General features: G+C 44.9%; 1 protein-coding gene across 2 annotated transcripts; it reads right to left on the bottom strand.

Annotated features, from left to right (window-relative positions):
- Positions 1 to 238: 238 nt before the first annotated feature.
- Positions 239 to 13,205, bottom strand: KRT72 (keratin 72). 2 transcript variants are annotated; one of them, XM_066353652.1, is made up of 9 exons: positions 12,747 to 13,205; positions 10,803 to 11,017; positions 5,904 to 5,964; positions 5,458 to 5,553; positions 4,772 to 4,936; positions 3,641 to 3,766; positions 1,844 to 2,064; positions 1,170 to 1,204; positions 239 to 432 (listed from the first exon to the last, which is right to left on the bottom strand). In XM_066353652.1, exons 1-9 carry the CDS (start codon positions 13,203 to 13,205, stop codon positions 239 to 241), a joined length of 1,572 nt encoding a protein of 523 aa, XP_066209749.1. The 2 variants fall into 2 exon arrangements, with proteins under 2 accessions (XP_066209749.1, XP_066209750.1); XM_066353653.1 differs by lacking the exon at positions 3,641 to 3,766.
- Positions 13,206 to 15,525: the final 2,320 nt, after the last annotated feature.

Raw genomic sequence — 15,525 nt, 5'->3', positions numbered from 1 at the left:
CATGCTGACATGTGTCTTATCTCTGCATTTGGGGAAATGACCCAATGAAAGATGGTGGTCCAGGAAGAGGTCATTGAGCACTCCATGACTAAACCTCCTGCACAGCAGTGTCACTCAGCTGAGGACAACAGGGAGAGGGGGAGGGACGGGGATTGCCCTAACAGGGGCAGCACTTCCTGACTTGGAAAGGGGCTCTAGGGAGGAGAGGAGATGGGTGGGCTCTGCCGCTTCGTGCCGCTCATCTGGAGGCCTTCTTTTTGGTTGCACAGCTGCTGCCTGAGGTTTTGGTAAGGGGATCCTTGAACTCGCTGCCACAGCCGCCTTTGGTTTTGACGTCCGCCACCCCAGGTTTGTAGCTGTAACTGCTGGAGGCGCCGAAGCCCACGCTGAAGCCAGCCCCTCCTGCCCCAGCTCCGGTGTTGCTGATGACAGCTGAAATGGGTGAGAGAAGACCCCAGCCCCGTCATCCCAGCCACTCCCTTCGTTCTTTCCTCTGTGGTGGCTGCACATTGAGACAGATTCTCTCTGTTGTGCACTTTTGGTTTACTCGGAGATTGTCATCAGCAACTGGTCATTTTTGATACACTTGGCCCCATGTACTGTATTTGACCTTTTCCTCTCCGTCTGTATTGTTCTATCACTATTGGACTTTAAGCTTCTGCAGGCTCTGTCAGTGAATGTCCCCATGGGTAGGGCCACATGAAGAAAGGTCATCACGGACACTTCTGGGTGCTGTTGCTGAGGGTTGCAGGAGTCCCTGCCTTCATAAGATAGCACCGCCCCTTACTCTCTCCAGCCTGCAAGTCTGGAGGAGGGGACTTCAGTGATCTCTTTCATTATTTCCTTTTACTGTAATTCAGGGTCTTTATTTGGGTCTGGCCTCAGTAGGAATTGAATGTAGCCATTAAATATTACTTTTACAATAGACTCTTGGATGACTCACTGTTGAGTATCATTTGATTTTCTACAGGTTGTACTTTGTATTTCATATTATTATTTCCTCCACCCACTGCTTCTCCTTGGAGACTAAACCCAGCTTCCTTTATGTGCCCCTAAATCTGCCCTGAGCCCACTCTAGTATTCTGACTTCTTTTTGGTGTCACGGAATTTAGGGAAACATAGACTTATGGTGGGTGACCGATGGCAGAACTGGTACTGCGGATACTTACAGATGCTCACGGAATTGGGATATTCACCAGACATCCTGAAGAGGGAGAAGAGAGCAGATAAACCCTCCACAAATCCATCTTTCCAGGGAGCCTCCTGTGAATGAGCTTCTCCTCTCAGAATGTCCCACTTTCCACCCCATCTCAGTCTCCTCCCATACACCTCAGCAGGACCTCTTAAGAAATGGAGAACTGAGATGAAAAATCTGCCACAAGAAGTCAGCTCTCAATCAAAGCAGCTTTGGGATTATCTGATGTGTGGAATAATTGTGCTCCCACTTCCCTCTAGCTACACTCTTAGTCTTAGACAATTAAGAGGAATGACCTCACTTCCTCATTGGCTCCAGCGTTGCCAGAGTGACCTTGAAATACACGACTCTTGGAGGTCATCCTCCCCTCTCCCACCCATTCTTAAGAGAGCATCACAAAAGGCCCAGTGACGCTCTATTTCTCAAACCTTGCTGACATTAATACTTCCTCTCTTCCCACTTCTTTGAGATTTTTTTTATAACTCAGTTCTTCTTGTTGTCTAATTTTAGTCTTTTCAACTGCCCCATGTCAAGCTCATTCCTTTAAGTTTTATCTCAGTAGGACCTGAACAAAACCGAACTATTTTCTTTCAACCTTCTTACTAATGCAGGGATAAACTGCTCCAGAGGAAAGGCATCCAGCCCCACCTGCACTCCTCGCCCTCCAGCAGCTTGCGGTAGGTGGCGATCTCCACGTCCAGGGCCAGCTTGGTGCCCATCAGCTCCTGGTACTCGCGCAGCATCCGGGCCAGCTCCTCCTTTGCCTGGTGCAGGGCAGCCTCCAGCTCGTCCAGCTTGGCCCGGGCGTCCTTCAGGGCACAGTCGCCCCGCTGCTCAGCATCAGCGATGGCTGTCTCCAGGGTGGAGCACTGAGGGGCAAACGAGTTCAGCGCTTGGAGTCAAAGCTCATTTCTGAGATTCCCCTCAGACTTGAGTCCTCTCCTCACTTGGTCCTGACTGATAGTAAATTCTGACTGATAGTAAATTCTTTGAGGTCCTCCTGGTTTCTCCACCTTTGGACCTCACTAAAGGAGAATCTGTTCTTCCCCTAACTCTAGGCACAGTTCACCCTAACCCATGCCGTGGCATGCAGTGGAGCGTCCTTACCATGAGAGAGAGGAGGAGAAGGGCACTGAGAAGGGGGGCACCTGGGCACATGGCCCCTGCCCTCTCCCTCCTGGTCTGTAACAGGGGCTATAAAATTCTAATGCCACCCCTGAAGTCTCTGGGTAGCTGACTTTAATTCTGCCTCACAGAGTAAAGGTTGTCTTGTGAGATCCTGTAAATCATGAAAGAGAAATTGAGGACTAATAAAGTTTCTGTGAATAAAATGTCTGTCCAATAAACCTGCCACACTGAGAATTTGGCCTCCAAACTTTCACAGAGAATCGGCAACAACCTTAGAAGATAACTGACGGGTTTGACAAGCTGACAAGTATCTGCCTTGGGTGGAGACACACTTGCAGGAGGAAACTGCAGGTGGGGCTCTGTGGCATCCATGTGAAAGCTGCGGGGGACGTGAGGGTGGGGGGGGGGAGCTTCCTGAGCCTTCTTGTCTTGACTGTGTGTTCTGGTCCCTTGGCTAAGGTTTTGGTGGCATCCAAGTATCTGGCTTCTCTTTCTGGTGTGTCCCCTTCCTCTAGAGTCACATTTGCTTCATCCCAAAGAGAGCAGCTGATCCGCGGTCATATAAAATTCTAGACTCTTGTCCAGCTGGGTCATCCTCCTCTAGCAGGCAACCCCCAAGCCATGCTAACCCCCACAGCTTTTGTGTGAGTGGCTCATAGCTTCAGTGACATCTAGGACCCAGCTGCCTTACCCAAAAAATCCACTTCCCATCCTTGGAACTGGGACGGGCACACCACTCAGAACCGAGCCCTGGGCCAAGGCTAGGGCGAGAGGCTCTTCTTTTCCTGCCATTCTTTAAAATTCACTGCCTGACCCTCCTTCCTCCAGCACAGCTTCATCATGGGAAGCCTCCTAATGCCTCTCTTTTACCTACTGCATTGGGTCTCAACCCCAGTGCTGGCTTTGAAGGTGTCCATAATCCACCCTTTCTGACCCAGGACTGTCCTGCTCTCTGCTACTCCACCCATCTGGACCTGCTTGGGGCCATGCTTCTCGTCCCTGCACACACAGCATGCACATGCCCACCTCGGGTCCATTGCTCCTGCTGGCTCCCTTACCAAGCCCCTTTCCCTCCCCCTTTCTGCCTCCCATTCCAGAGCAATCCCACCTCCTGCCAGCAGCTCCAGCCCCTGGGACTCCTAGAGTACTTGTGGGTGTGCCACACACTGGGTGGGTATTTCATCCTTTCATATCAACTCAGACTGTTCTCTCCTGATGAATTATAAATGCCTGAAGGACTGACCCTTTTCCGTATTTGGTCCTATACAGATTGGTGCTAAATAAACCCTGTGAGCTGACTCATTGCATGGGACCCACCTGCTTCTTCACACTCCCTATCTCTGAGCGGATCCTCTGGATCAGCCGGTTGAGCTCTGAGATCTCAGCCTTGGTGAGTTTGAGGTCATCCCCATGCTGGCCTGCCGTGACCTGCAGCTCCTGGATCTGAGGTTGGGGGACAAAAGAAGAGGAGCACAAGACAGTTGAGCATTCACTTCTCAAGGGTGTTTGTTCAACATGGGGGAAGGCCATATGCTATTCTCAGTATCCAAGCAGTTAGACACAATCAAAGGAGGGAGAAGGGGCGAGAGATGGCAGAACGAAGGGAGAGGGAAGGGGAGGAGAAGAAAGACAATTCCTTCCTTCTGGATCGAAAGGCCCTGCCCCAGGTCAGAAGAATCCTCAGGTTCTCCAATGTGAGAGCCTTGGCAGAGTTAGAATTCCCTGTCCTTTTTCTTTTCTTTTTTCTCTTTTTTTTTGGGGGGGGGTGAGAATAGGGGAGATAATGAGATAGATTTCCACATGCTCCCCAACCAGGATCCATCTGGCAACCTCATCTAGGGCCAATGCTCAAGTACTGAGCTATTTTTAGTGGCTAAGGCTGATGCGCTCGAACCAATGGAGCTCTCCTCAGCACTCAGGGCCATGTTTGAACCAATCAAACTTCTGGCTGTGGTAGGGAAAGAGGCAGAGAAGGAAGAGAGAGAAGAGAAGCAGATGGTTGTTTCTCCTGTGTGCCCTGACTGGGACTTGAACCCCAGGCATCTATGTGCTGGGCTGGCACTCGATACACTGAGCCACTGGCCAGGGTCACCTGTCCTTATTTGACAAAGTTAGGGACAAAAAGAAAAACCAAGACATCTGGATTATCCACAGAAATGGTGTCAGAATCTTGTCAGAGCCGTGGCTGGTATGGCCTCTGCTGTCAGCAAGGGCCACGGTGGGCGAACGGCTGAGCTCCATACATGTCCCCAATATATGTCAAGACTGTGGTTGGCCTGCCTGAGCCACAGGGAGGCATTTCCACGAAGCCAAACTTCGAGATAGAGGAGGTCTCCACCCAGCCTAAATACACATACATACACATGCACATACATACACATTTCTATACATGATAAGAAGGCAGCAGCTGTGATCACTGGGCCTTGATACACCTGGCACACAGCTCACCTTGGTCTGGTACAGGGCTTCGGCCTCAGCCTTGCTCTTCAGGGCGATCTCCTCGTACTGGGCTCGGACCTCATCAATGATGCTGTCCAGGTTCAGGTCCCGGTTGTTGTCCATGGACAGGATGACAGATGTGTCACTGATGTGGGGCTGGATCTGAGCGATCTCCTGGGAGACAGTTAGGGAGTGGAGCCACTTACAAGCTCCCCATGAGGAGAGCATGTCTCCTGATCCTCCCTGCTAGAACCCTCACTGTCCTCTTCTGCTTTCCTTAGCAGAGCCCAACAGTGTCGGTGCCTGCTGGGGGTCAAATGCATGCATTGAGCTTTTTGTCCATGTGGGAACACTCTCTCCACCATGCACTCAGGAATGCTCTCAACCTTATTCCCATTCTCTGCAGCAAGTCACCCTTCACCCATACTATAAGTCTAAACATCTTATATGTGGCACTCGAGTCCTCTAGGGAGTTCCCAGTGACGTTCCTTTCTCTAGACCGCTCCTGGATCATTTTTTTCTCCAGCATGGTTTTCTCAAAGTCCACCTCATTGCTCAGTACATAGTAGGCCCTCAACTGCACTAAGTTGAAAGGCTTCTCTGCCAACCTTTGATCCATACAACCATCTAGGCAATGGACTAGAAACTACTTGTAAGAGGGGCAGACCACACAAGGCGGTCACCAAGGTCCTTACCCCTTCATAGAGGCACTTGAAGAATTTGATCTCATCTGTCAAAGAGTCCACCTTGGCCTGTAGTTCAACTTTGTTCATGTAGGCAGCATCCACGTCCTGGAGAATAGAGAGTGGCCAGCTGCCCTCCCTTCTTCCCTCCCTCCCTCCCTTTTCCCTTCCCTTCCTCCCTGCCACAAGGAGCCTCAGGTTCCCTACTCTCACCACTCCCCTCACACCATGCTTCACAGGGAGGCCCCATTCCTGAAAGCAAACCATCCAGTGTGCCGTGTGCAGTGGTGCACTGGAAGTGTGGCAAATGCCTCAGTCTGGGACCATGCAAGGGATTTGGAGAGAGGAGCTGGAAAATTAGAATCCCAGTCACCCTGCCCAAAGGGGTTGAAGGTCCCTTTCCTCAGCCAAGTGCTGAGGGCACCCTCTAGGCTTCCTCCAGTCCTTCTTGTTCTCACCTTCTTGAGCACCACAAACTCATTCTCAGCAGCTGTGCGTCTGTTAATCTCTTCTTCATACCTGCGTGGGCAAGAGAAAGAAAAGCACACGGCCACTGGGATAGTTCAGTCCTGCAAATGCTCACTGAGCAGTCATTGATCACCTCTGTGCCAAGAGATGCAGGCCAGTAATCTACAAACTGGGGTTCATGTACCCTGGGGTCATACATAGCTTTCTTCAAGGGAATGTGAGAAGGACAGGTTTAAAGAAATCAATTTTTAGTTCCTTAATTCATGTGTAGTCTGCCCTAATTGATCTGCCTGGGAATTTAGCCATGAGAGAGACATCATGCAGATTCCACTGTCCATCTCCCTTTCACAGTTACCCTCTCCCCGAGAAGCAGAAAGATGCACCCCTCCTCTTCCACCTGGCATCTTACTACTGTGCATTAGCTCAGCATGCAAAACCTCACAGGCATCAACCAAAATACTATCCCACCTTCCAGCTGTATGTTACACCTGTTCCTTATACATCTGTCTGCTCTAGGTGAAGCAAGGTCTTCTAAATAGGTATTTAGCTGGGGTGAGATGTTCTTAATACAAACACATTGTGGATTGGGGAGGTAGAGTGTTGATCATTTCACTTAAAGACCTCACTATCTCTTCCCTTACTATTGTCAAAGAAAGTATTATAGGACATTTGTGAGAGCAAACAAAACAGAATATTGGAAAGAAAGAATTAATGCCAGAAAATGGCTTTTTTTCACACACTTTAACATGAGCAAATCTTCTCAGCTTTTACTCCATCTGAAGGCAGGTCACTGGCTGCCAAAAGAATAGAATAGAATAGAATAGAATAGAATAGAATAGAATAGAATAGAATAGAGTAGAATAGAGTAGAGTAGAGTAGAGTAGAATAGAATAGAATAGAATAGAATAGAATAGAATAGAATAGAATAGAATAGAATAGAATAGAATAGAATAGATAAAATAAAATAGCCTTGTTGGAAAGCTGAGGAAGTGCATGTTAGTGAATGGGACCAGAACATTTTCTGAAAACTGCCAGATTTTTCTCATTACACTGGATAAAATACAGAAAACAGATTATATGATTTATCTCTGACTCCATGTCTATTATTCAAAAAATAATTGAAAACTTTTTTATCAAATTACATTATGAAATAGTTGTTTTTACGACAATCAATCTTTATCTCATATTATCTTAGAAACTATTCAGTCTTACCTTCTTCCTATTAACAGAAATAAAAGTATATGCTAGTTGCAGGCCAGTTAGTTTTTATCAGTTTACATCTTCTTATTTCATAAAATACATTAAAAAGTTTGGTCATTGTGGCTATCAAAATTAAAGACATTTATTTGTTATAAATAATTTTTCATTATTTATTTATAGAAACCAAACATCAGAGTTTAATGCACAAATACACATATTTTAAAAGAAAAATAATGCATTTCATAGTACTATTGATTTCATAAATAACTTATAATTTAAAAAACACATTACAATGGGTAATTGTAATATGAGACTGCATATTAATTTATCTTATTTTAGAATTATATTATTTAATAAAACAATAATAAAATATTGATTAAATTAAATCAACACCATTTTAATCTTGAATGCTTTCAACAATCTACTTACAAGATGTATTTCTTAGCTGTTTGCTGAGTAGATTTTATAATAGGCCCCAAAATGCATATTTATATTTTTCTGACAGAAAGCAATTTCTTCTGGTTTGACAAGGAAAACTGGCTTTTCAAATAAGTTAGATGGCAGATATTTTCTATAAACTGAATGAGCTAACTCCGCAACTCTGGAGTTTTGGAAATGTGTGTGTGTACACACATATAAAAAGTGAAACTGAAACATTATTTTCTAAAAATAAAAAATTGGCAAAGGTATATTGAACACTAACAATGTTTTTATGTTTCTAGCCCTTTCTGGTCTATTGGATTTAGCATGAGGCCCTAAGGGACATAGTATGTTGTATCAACAGTGGTCATTTAATTGTCTTGGTAAAACTGTTGTTTTCAAAAACTTCCCAGAAATTTGAAAGGTAAATGATTGTATTGAATAGGAAACAAATCCTTTTTGCAAGTTGGGTGTTTTGCAATTTTTGTCCTCAATAAAAATAAGGAAGAAACTGATTTGTCAGCTGACAGCTTCTTATAAAAGGAGTCTTAGTAATGAGTCATAATGAGATTTTGACACACAAACATTGACTGTAGGGTACTTTGTAAGTACTGAGGATAAATCAATGAACAAAACAAACATCCCTGCTTTCATGGAGCATAGAGAGAGAGAAACAAAAACTATAATAAACGAATAAATTATATAGTATGTTGGAAAATGATAAGTACTATGAAAGAAAGAATAGAAAGCAGACAAACCGGAAAGGCATTCAAAGAACTGAGTAATACCATTCTTGTAAAATTCCCTCCATTAAAATCTATTTGAATGAACAAAGTTTCCCAGCACTTAGATAAAAATGAAAAATGTCAGGACTAGAATCTTGTCTAATTCTAGCAAGAATAATATTCATAAATAAATAGATAAGCCACTTGGGAAAAAAAAGTCTTGCTCCATTCAACTCGATAAGAAATTATTTCCAAAATTACTTTTTACTTTTTTTATGTTTAATGTTTAGTTAATAAAATTAGTAACAAATAGTTTGGATAATTCAACCCAAAATAAAGCTTTAGACATTTAAAAATATATGATCATAAGAAAAATTCTAAAATGTTAAGTTACAGGTGGATGTTGTGGCAGCTGAGCTGATTAACAAAAAACATGGAGGCATGAAATTCATCACATTGAGATGAAATTATGTGGGGAAAGTGGCATGAAAATTGAAGTTCTAATGAGGAAAGGATTAGGGTAAAATTTATGATGTTTAAAGCAAGCTTGTTCACATAAACTGTTTTTGTATTTTTAATAAATTATTGCTTTTCTACTCTTGAGATAAAAGAAAGATTTTCCATGAAATACACTATGATTATTTATCTGCCTCACTGATTATCAATGTGATAGAAATAATCAAATATACTGAATCAGAGCCAGTAACATCATAGAAAAATAATTTTTGTGGCTTTCCATTATTTAGCTGAATGATGGTGGGTATTAAACTGCCATGACACCTAGATTCAGTTGGACATATTTAAATGAATTAATGTAGTTCTTATAATTTTAAATAGCAATATACATAATATGTTTGAAATTATGTCTTTTGCAATGATGTAAAGTCATAATAAATTTTTTCATCTTTTTTAATCGTGAGAAGATTTTTATTATTGTGGATACTTAAAAATTCTTTTAGAGTGTTTATGAGAAAAATCTTGACCACTGTCAGAGTAGAAAAGGGTACTTAAGACCCAGACTGCCTGTCTTCCAAAATATCATAGTTTTATAGAAAAGCAAATGCACTGAAAATTTTAACACAAAGATGTCTTATTATTAGGTTCTTTTATGATGTATCATAGAGTGGCTGACAACCCACAACAAGATAATAATGAAATTAATTTTATAATAATAATATAATAATAATAATAATAATAATAAAACCAGCCAATTTTTTTTTACCCCTTACTACAGGCTAAACATCGCGCTAAAGTCTTCATACGCATTATTTCATTTAATTGCCACAACAACCCCATAAAGTAGGTTCTATTTTATTAATAAGGCAAAGACTTGCCTGAGGTCATAAATCTAGTTAATAGTGAAATTAGGACCCAAATCCAAGTCTGCTGGCATCGAGGAAATAATGCCTTACATTTGTCTAGCCCTTCGGTTCTTCTGAGAGCTGTTAATACCTTTCTATCTGGTTGTTCCCTCTCCACGGCTCTTGTAGGTGGCAAGGCAGGTATCAGTGTCTGATTTTTGTAGCTAAAGTCCACAAGGATCAAGGGACTCACCCAGGGCCACTTGACTAGTAAGTGGTAATCCCAAAACACCTGGTCTTTTCACGCTGAAAGACTCAAAGAAAGTACAGTCCCTGGATGCCTCTGACTCTCTCTTCTTCCCAGAATCCTGCTCAAATCTCCATAGGGCTCCAATATTCCCATCTTACTTCCACTCACTCTCAGCTCACACTGAACTCATTCCCATGGACTAGGAGCTACCTGAAAGTGTTCTTTGAGCCCGTCCTCACAATCTATGTGCTTTTGGAGGTCAAGGACCATGTCACCTCCTCCCTCAGGATCTCCATGCAGGACTCAGGACAGAGTTCTGCTTTTTTTTGTGTGGGGGGGGGTTCAGAATAAGGATGAACAGGCAGATCAAGTGTGGAACAAGAGACATTACTCAGCTCTCACCATCTCCCCCTCTTGAATTGTGGCAGAATCATTTCTCCCCAGAAATCTTGGCACCTGGCAAACTGCCCAAATATCAGTTCACACTGAGCCCAAACGTGCCGTTGGCTCAACTTGGAGTGGGGGGACCATCTCTGGTTCCAAGTACATTCCCAAGTATTTTTTCTCTAATGGTGGCATTCAGCAGGACAGACATGCGTCATCATAAAAACAAACTTTTAAAAACTCATTTTTGTTTAGCTTTAAGATTTGTTCTAAGATTGGGGTGGTGTGTTATATTCTGGGAACTCCCATGGAAAATCTTACTTGGGAGGAGTTGCAAAACCATTTGGGTTGTCCATCTGGTTTTAACACAATTCTCTTTCTCCCATTCCTCCATTTCCATGTTAAAATTTGAGCATACCATTTCCTAGGAAAATCAGAGGAACATTTTGGGTAGCTCTCTTCTCTTCCTAAGTCTCATTCTGTCTAAATCTCTCTCTTTCCTCTACAGGAAAGGAAATTGCAATGGGATCAGCAAAAGATCTAAGAAAGCAAAAATGCTGGCTCCAAATCAAGATCCTCCAGGGGCATATTCTCTGCCTCTCCACTCACCTCTTCTTGTAGTCTTCCACCAAATCCTGCATGTTCCGCAGCTCCGAGTCCAGCCGCACCCTGTCCCCCAACAGCGTCTCCAGCTGCTTCCGCAGGGTGCTGATGTAGCCCTCGTACACGGGCTCCAGGTGCTTCCTGCAGTTGTTCACATCCAGCTGCTGCAGGAGGCTCCACTTGGTCTCCAACACCTGGTTCTGCTGCTCCAGGAACCGCACCTGGAACCCAAAGGTGGTCATAACCTGGAATCCTCATTCTGTTGCTCCTCAAGAGTGGAGAGAGAGCCTTGGAAATCAAATGCAGTCATCCTGGAGTAGGACTGGAGCGCGAAAGAGCAAGACTCGTTAAAGAGTTGATTTAGCCAAGGGAGCACGCGCATCTGGGCCTCCAGAACAAAAAAATAAGATCCAGTCTAAAAGAAATCAGAAGTGGATTTATGCAATGCTGTAACTGCCACTGTGAGTGATGTGATTGAGGGAGCTTCTTTTGTTATAAATTCTGGTGTTTTCAGAGTGAAGGGAAATGGGAAGCAGGGCAGAAACAATGATAGGGGTAGCATTAGAAAGTCACTCTGATAGTTAGCATGTTTTTTCTAGTGTGCAGCCTTTTGGCTCTTGGTTTGTTTCTTTGGTTTTCAAAGTGGGTTATCACAACTTGACAAGGTTCCTTCCTACTTGACCAAAGATTTCACATTTTTGGACTAAATAAACTCAGGCACTCTGCTACACACCAGCATTCTCTCTTCAGCTATCTGTCAGCTTGACAGAGAGAAGAAAACATGCTAGGGAAGAACAGACAGAGGAAGAAAAGGACAACCGTTTTCTGGGACAGTAGCTCTGTTTCTTCCACTACTGTTGTCTCCCCTCAATCACGCCCTTCCTCTTCCTGGGCATAGCCAGAAGGACACAGTCTACTGCTGCCTGTTCTGTCAACTGGAGCACATTTCTTAGCTTCCCTCTGTCTTAGTTTCCTCATCTGCATAGCAGAATGATAACAGAATCATGGGTTGCATGTTATTAAACAAGAACCACTGAGACAGCACCAGACACTGAGGAGTGTCAGCTATTGTTAGTATTATGTCCCTTATCATTCATGATCTAAACCTTCTGTCCTCAGGGGAGACAAGAAGAGTCCATTCCTTATCTCCTCTCTATTCATTGTGGTCACTACCTCTGACTCTCCAGAGACATCTTCCTTGTTACCTCAGTTTCTGGGTCCTTTTCACACATATACGCAACTCACATATGTCTCCGGACATGCCCTCCTCTGAATCTTCTTTCAATCTTCTGGATAGTTTTGAACACTTCCCCTAGAAACCTCCCTGTCTTACAAGTTTATCCCACTTCTTACCTCCAAGTCCTTCTCTATTCACCAAACATCATGTCTTGTAACACCTGCTGGCCTGTGTCCCACTGGTGCCACTGTCCTGGATGTGTGTCCCCACTTCCTTGTCTGACATTGTGAGTCCTCACAGGGCTCATTCCACGAATCTCTTGCCCAGACACCAACCCCCTCCCCCAGAGGTTGATTAAGGTTGGTTGAGGCCCCAGGCGCAGAAGAAAATATTGGGGCCCTTGTCATTACAAAAAAGTGTCAAGTTGGGTTTTGCGGGGCCCTTCAGAAGTCAGGGCGCAGGGCACATGTCCGGTGCGCCCACTGTTAAATCCACCTTTGCTCGCCCCAGGGTCTTCTTCTGCAAAGAAAGAATGAAGCTTTGGTTTCTTGGGAATGTGTGCCTGGTACTGTTCTAAGCACTTTATACACATCCAACACAGCCTCATTACAACCCTAAAAGGTAAGAGCTGCTTTTGCGTCCATTTCATAGATAAGGAAAGGAAGGCTCAGAGGGACATCTAACTCCCCCAAGTTCCCATGCAGCTGTCAGTGACAGAGCGAGCATCCCTGTGTACAGTGAATATCAATGCAGGGACATGCTCCAAGACCCACCTTGTCGATGAAGGAGGCGAACTTGTTGTTCAGAGCCTTGATCTGCTCCCGCTCCTGGGCGCGCACTTTCTGGATCTTGGGGTCCAGTTCCACATTGAGGGGAGCCAGGAGGCTCTTGTTGATGGTGACCTGAGGGATGCCACCTGGCGGGCACACGGACGGACACGCGGGCTCCAGCCCGGCACTGCCAAAGACGGTGCTCATAAACCCCCCCAGGCGGCCGCCCGTGCTCCTGCAGTGGCCCAGGGCAAAAGCACTTCCTCGCCCAGTGGAGGCGCTCAGAGCCAGGCGCTGACCACCGCCCAGGCTGAAGAGGCTCCTGCTGCCAAAAGCGGTGGTGCCTTTGATGCCAGCCTTGAATGAGGCAGAGCTGCTGCTGACCCGGCCTGAGATGACCGCTGAGCAGCCACTGAAGCCCAAGCGCTCCCCACCAGTGTAAGGGTTTAGCTGGCGGCTCATGGCTGCGAGGATGCGCTGTGCAGCAGCTTGATGCGTGCGGTGTGGGAGGCAGGAGAGGAAGCAGAGGGCGGCTGGACCTTCTGCCTCACTCACCCCTTAAATACAGCAGGCCTGACAGTGTGGAGTCACCCTAATTTGTAGGTCGGAAAGATCATTTAGGCCACATGGGGCCTCTTGGGTTCTCCATTTGGGAAATAACCATCCCTTCTGTAAGATTTTTGTCTCTTTCTCCCTGAATTTCCCATAAATGCCCTATAAAATATCCCCAAACCCTGCATTTGCTTTGCTCACCTTCTGCATTATAATAATTTGGCTGCCTTATCTCCACTTGCTGCCCTCCAATTACTGGGGTTATCATGCCAAGATCTCTGGTGGAAGCTTCCTGTGGGTCTGGCCTCTCTGGGAGTGTGGGGGAAGAAAGAGGTACAGGGAAGCAGATGTCCAGGTTGGTTCTGCTTTGGGACATGACCAGGGTCAAGAACATTCCAGACAATCATTGTTAGCTTGTTTCCTGCTGCTTCCGTAGGCTCTGGATGAGGGTGGTTCTGTCCTGAGTGCTGGAAGGAAGTCAGGAGCGTTGAGACTTCTGACCTACCTGCAAGGAACTCTCAGTCTGTTGGGGGAAGCAGGACACAGTGACAGACTTAAGGTTACTGAGAGCCTTGGTCCAAGTGCTGGGGTGACTTTGGGCCAGAGTTGAAATGTTTCTGAAAAAAAGCATTTCTGGAGATACTAGCTGGGGAGGCAGGAAGAAGACGGCCTGGGGTAATAGCACGGGAAAGCTTTAGGAATATTCAACCCAAGGAACCTGTGATCAGGATACTTCCTGCCCTAGCATCTCTGATTCTGTATCAATATGTGACCAATTCTTAGGAACAAGGCCAAGAAGCAGAGGTGGATTTAACAGCAGGCGCATCGGGGCACACACCCTGGACCCCGACTTCTGAAGGACCCCGCAAACCTCAACTTTACACTTTTTTTCTAATGACACCAAGTTTGGTTTCCTATGTGCAATTTTAACATTAAAAGTACATAATATATTTTATTTAAAAATATGGTTAACATGTATTTTTATTTTCCCTGTCTCTTTCTCTTTTTTTTAAGGGGCCCAATATTTTCTTCTGTGCCCAGGGCCTCAAACGACCTTAATCTGCCTCTGTCGAGAAGGGTTGAGGAAAGCTCTTTTAATCTGAAATTAAGAACCAGATTCTAAATCTTTCTTCCATATAAACTCAGAAGTGTCCTTCTTTGATCTAACCCAATTTTCTTTCCTCCAACAGAAGGTGCCTGCAATTCTTCTCTTAGAATACCCCCTTCCTGTTCTATTGCTCTGGTATCCATGTGGCATTCGACTTTATCACCATACTTCTGATCTGAGTCTGAGTATGTGTCCCACTTCCCCCATCAGATTGACAGTCCATCAGGATTTATCTTTCCCTCCCTTGCTCCCTCCTTGCTAAGCCCAGGCCTTGGCATCAGGGACATTCAGGATAAATGTTAAACAGACTGGCACTTAGTTTAGGACAAGGCTCACTGCTGTGCCCTCTGTTATAACCTGGAGCCTGGACTAAGGGATCCTCATAGAGTAACCAGAAAGCACCTGGAGGTAATTGGGTGACAGAGCCTTCCCTAAACCAATCACAGAGGATAATAACAACTGAGGTGTTTACTCCATGGGGAACAAGGCTGTGGGGGCACTGGTGAATGACCGAGATGGCACCAGCCCCAGATGAACAGATAGAGGAGTCTGGTGTCCTGTGTAGGAAAAATGGCAAACTCTCTGTGCTATCTGAAAAGAGATGCTATAGTTCATTCTCTCTCAAGGGGGAAGGGGCAATGTCAGTAAGCCTGAGTAACCAGCTGGCTAAAAGCTCAAGGTTATGTTTTCCATTATTTCATGAGATTTTCCCCTTGACCCATAATTTTAGCCAGTTTTTTTTTTCAAACACAAGAAAGAGTTTATTAATTCTGATCATTGATAATAAAAAAGTAAAAAAGGATTTAAATTGAAACAGGAGAAATTTGCATAGGATTGGCTGTCAAAGGGAGCCTCTAAAGTCTCCATTTTTCTAGAAAGATTCTAAGAAGCTGAGACACCCATCCGTCTGGGACCACACCACTTCTGCCCAGGGTTAGGGAACAGGTAAGATGACCTTTTCTTATCTTGCCATGAAGGGTTGAGTAGTTGGATGAATCAGAAATTCCTCAGCCCCAGCCCACTGTACTCACAGATTATATACAAGTAGACAGAAGTGACACATCCAGGTTTCAGAGGCATCAGATATGTGGGCAGATCAAAAGTTGTCTGAAGCCTGAGACA

The sequence above is a fragment of the Saccopteryx leptura genome, chromosome 1, assembly GCF_036850995.1.
Source record: "Saccopteryx leptura isolate mSacLep1 chromosome 1, mSacLep1_pri_phased_curated, whole genome shotgun sequence".
Lineage (NCBI taxonomy): Eukaryota > Metazoa > Chordata > Mammalia > Chiroptera > Emballonuridae > Saccopteryx > Saccopteryx leptura.
Note: the sequence above shows the minus strand (reverse complement) of the source record. Positions and strands in the feature narration are given on the sequence as shown.

What these genes read in the sequence shown, in the direction of transcription:
- KRT72 (XM_066353652.1), bottom strand. Translation starts at nt 13,205, where the DNA reads ATGAGCCGCCAGCTAAACCCTTACACTGGTGGGGAGCGCTTGGGCTTC. An exon ending in GTGGAAGACTACAAGAAGAG is followed by an intron (nt 5,965 to 10,802) that starts GTGAGTGGAGAG and finishes TTGCCCACGCAG; the next exon opens with GTATGAAGAAGAGATTAACA. An exon ending in TAGGGAGTGTGAAGAAGCAG is followed by an intron (nt 2,065 to 3,640) that starts GTGGGTCCCATG and finishes TTTGCCCCTCAG; the next exon opens with TGCTCCACCCTGGAGACAGC.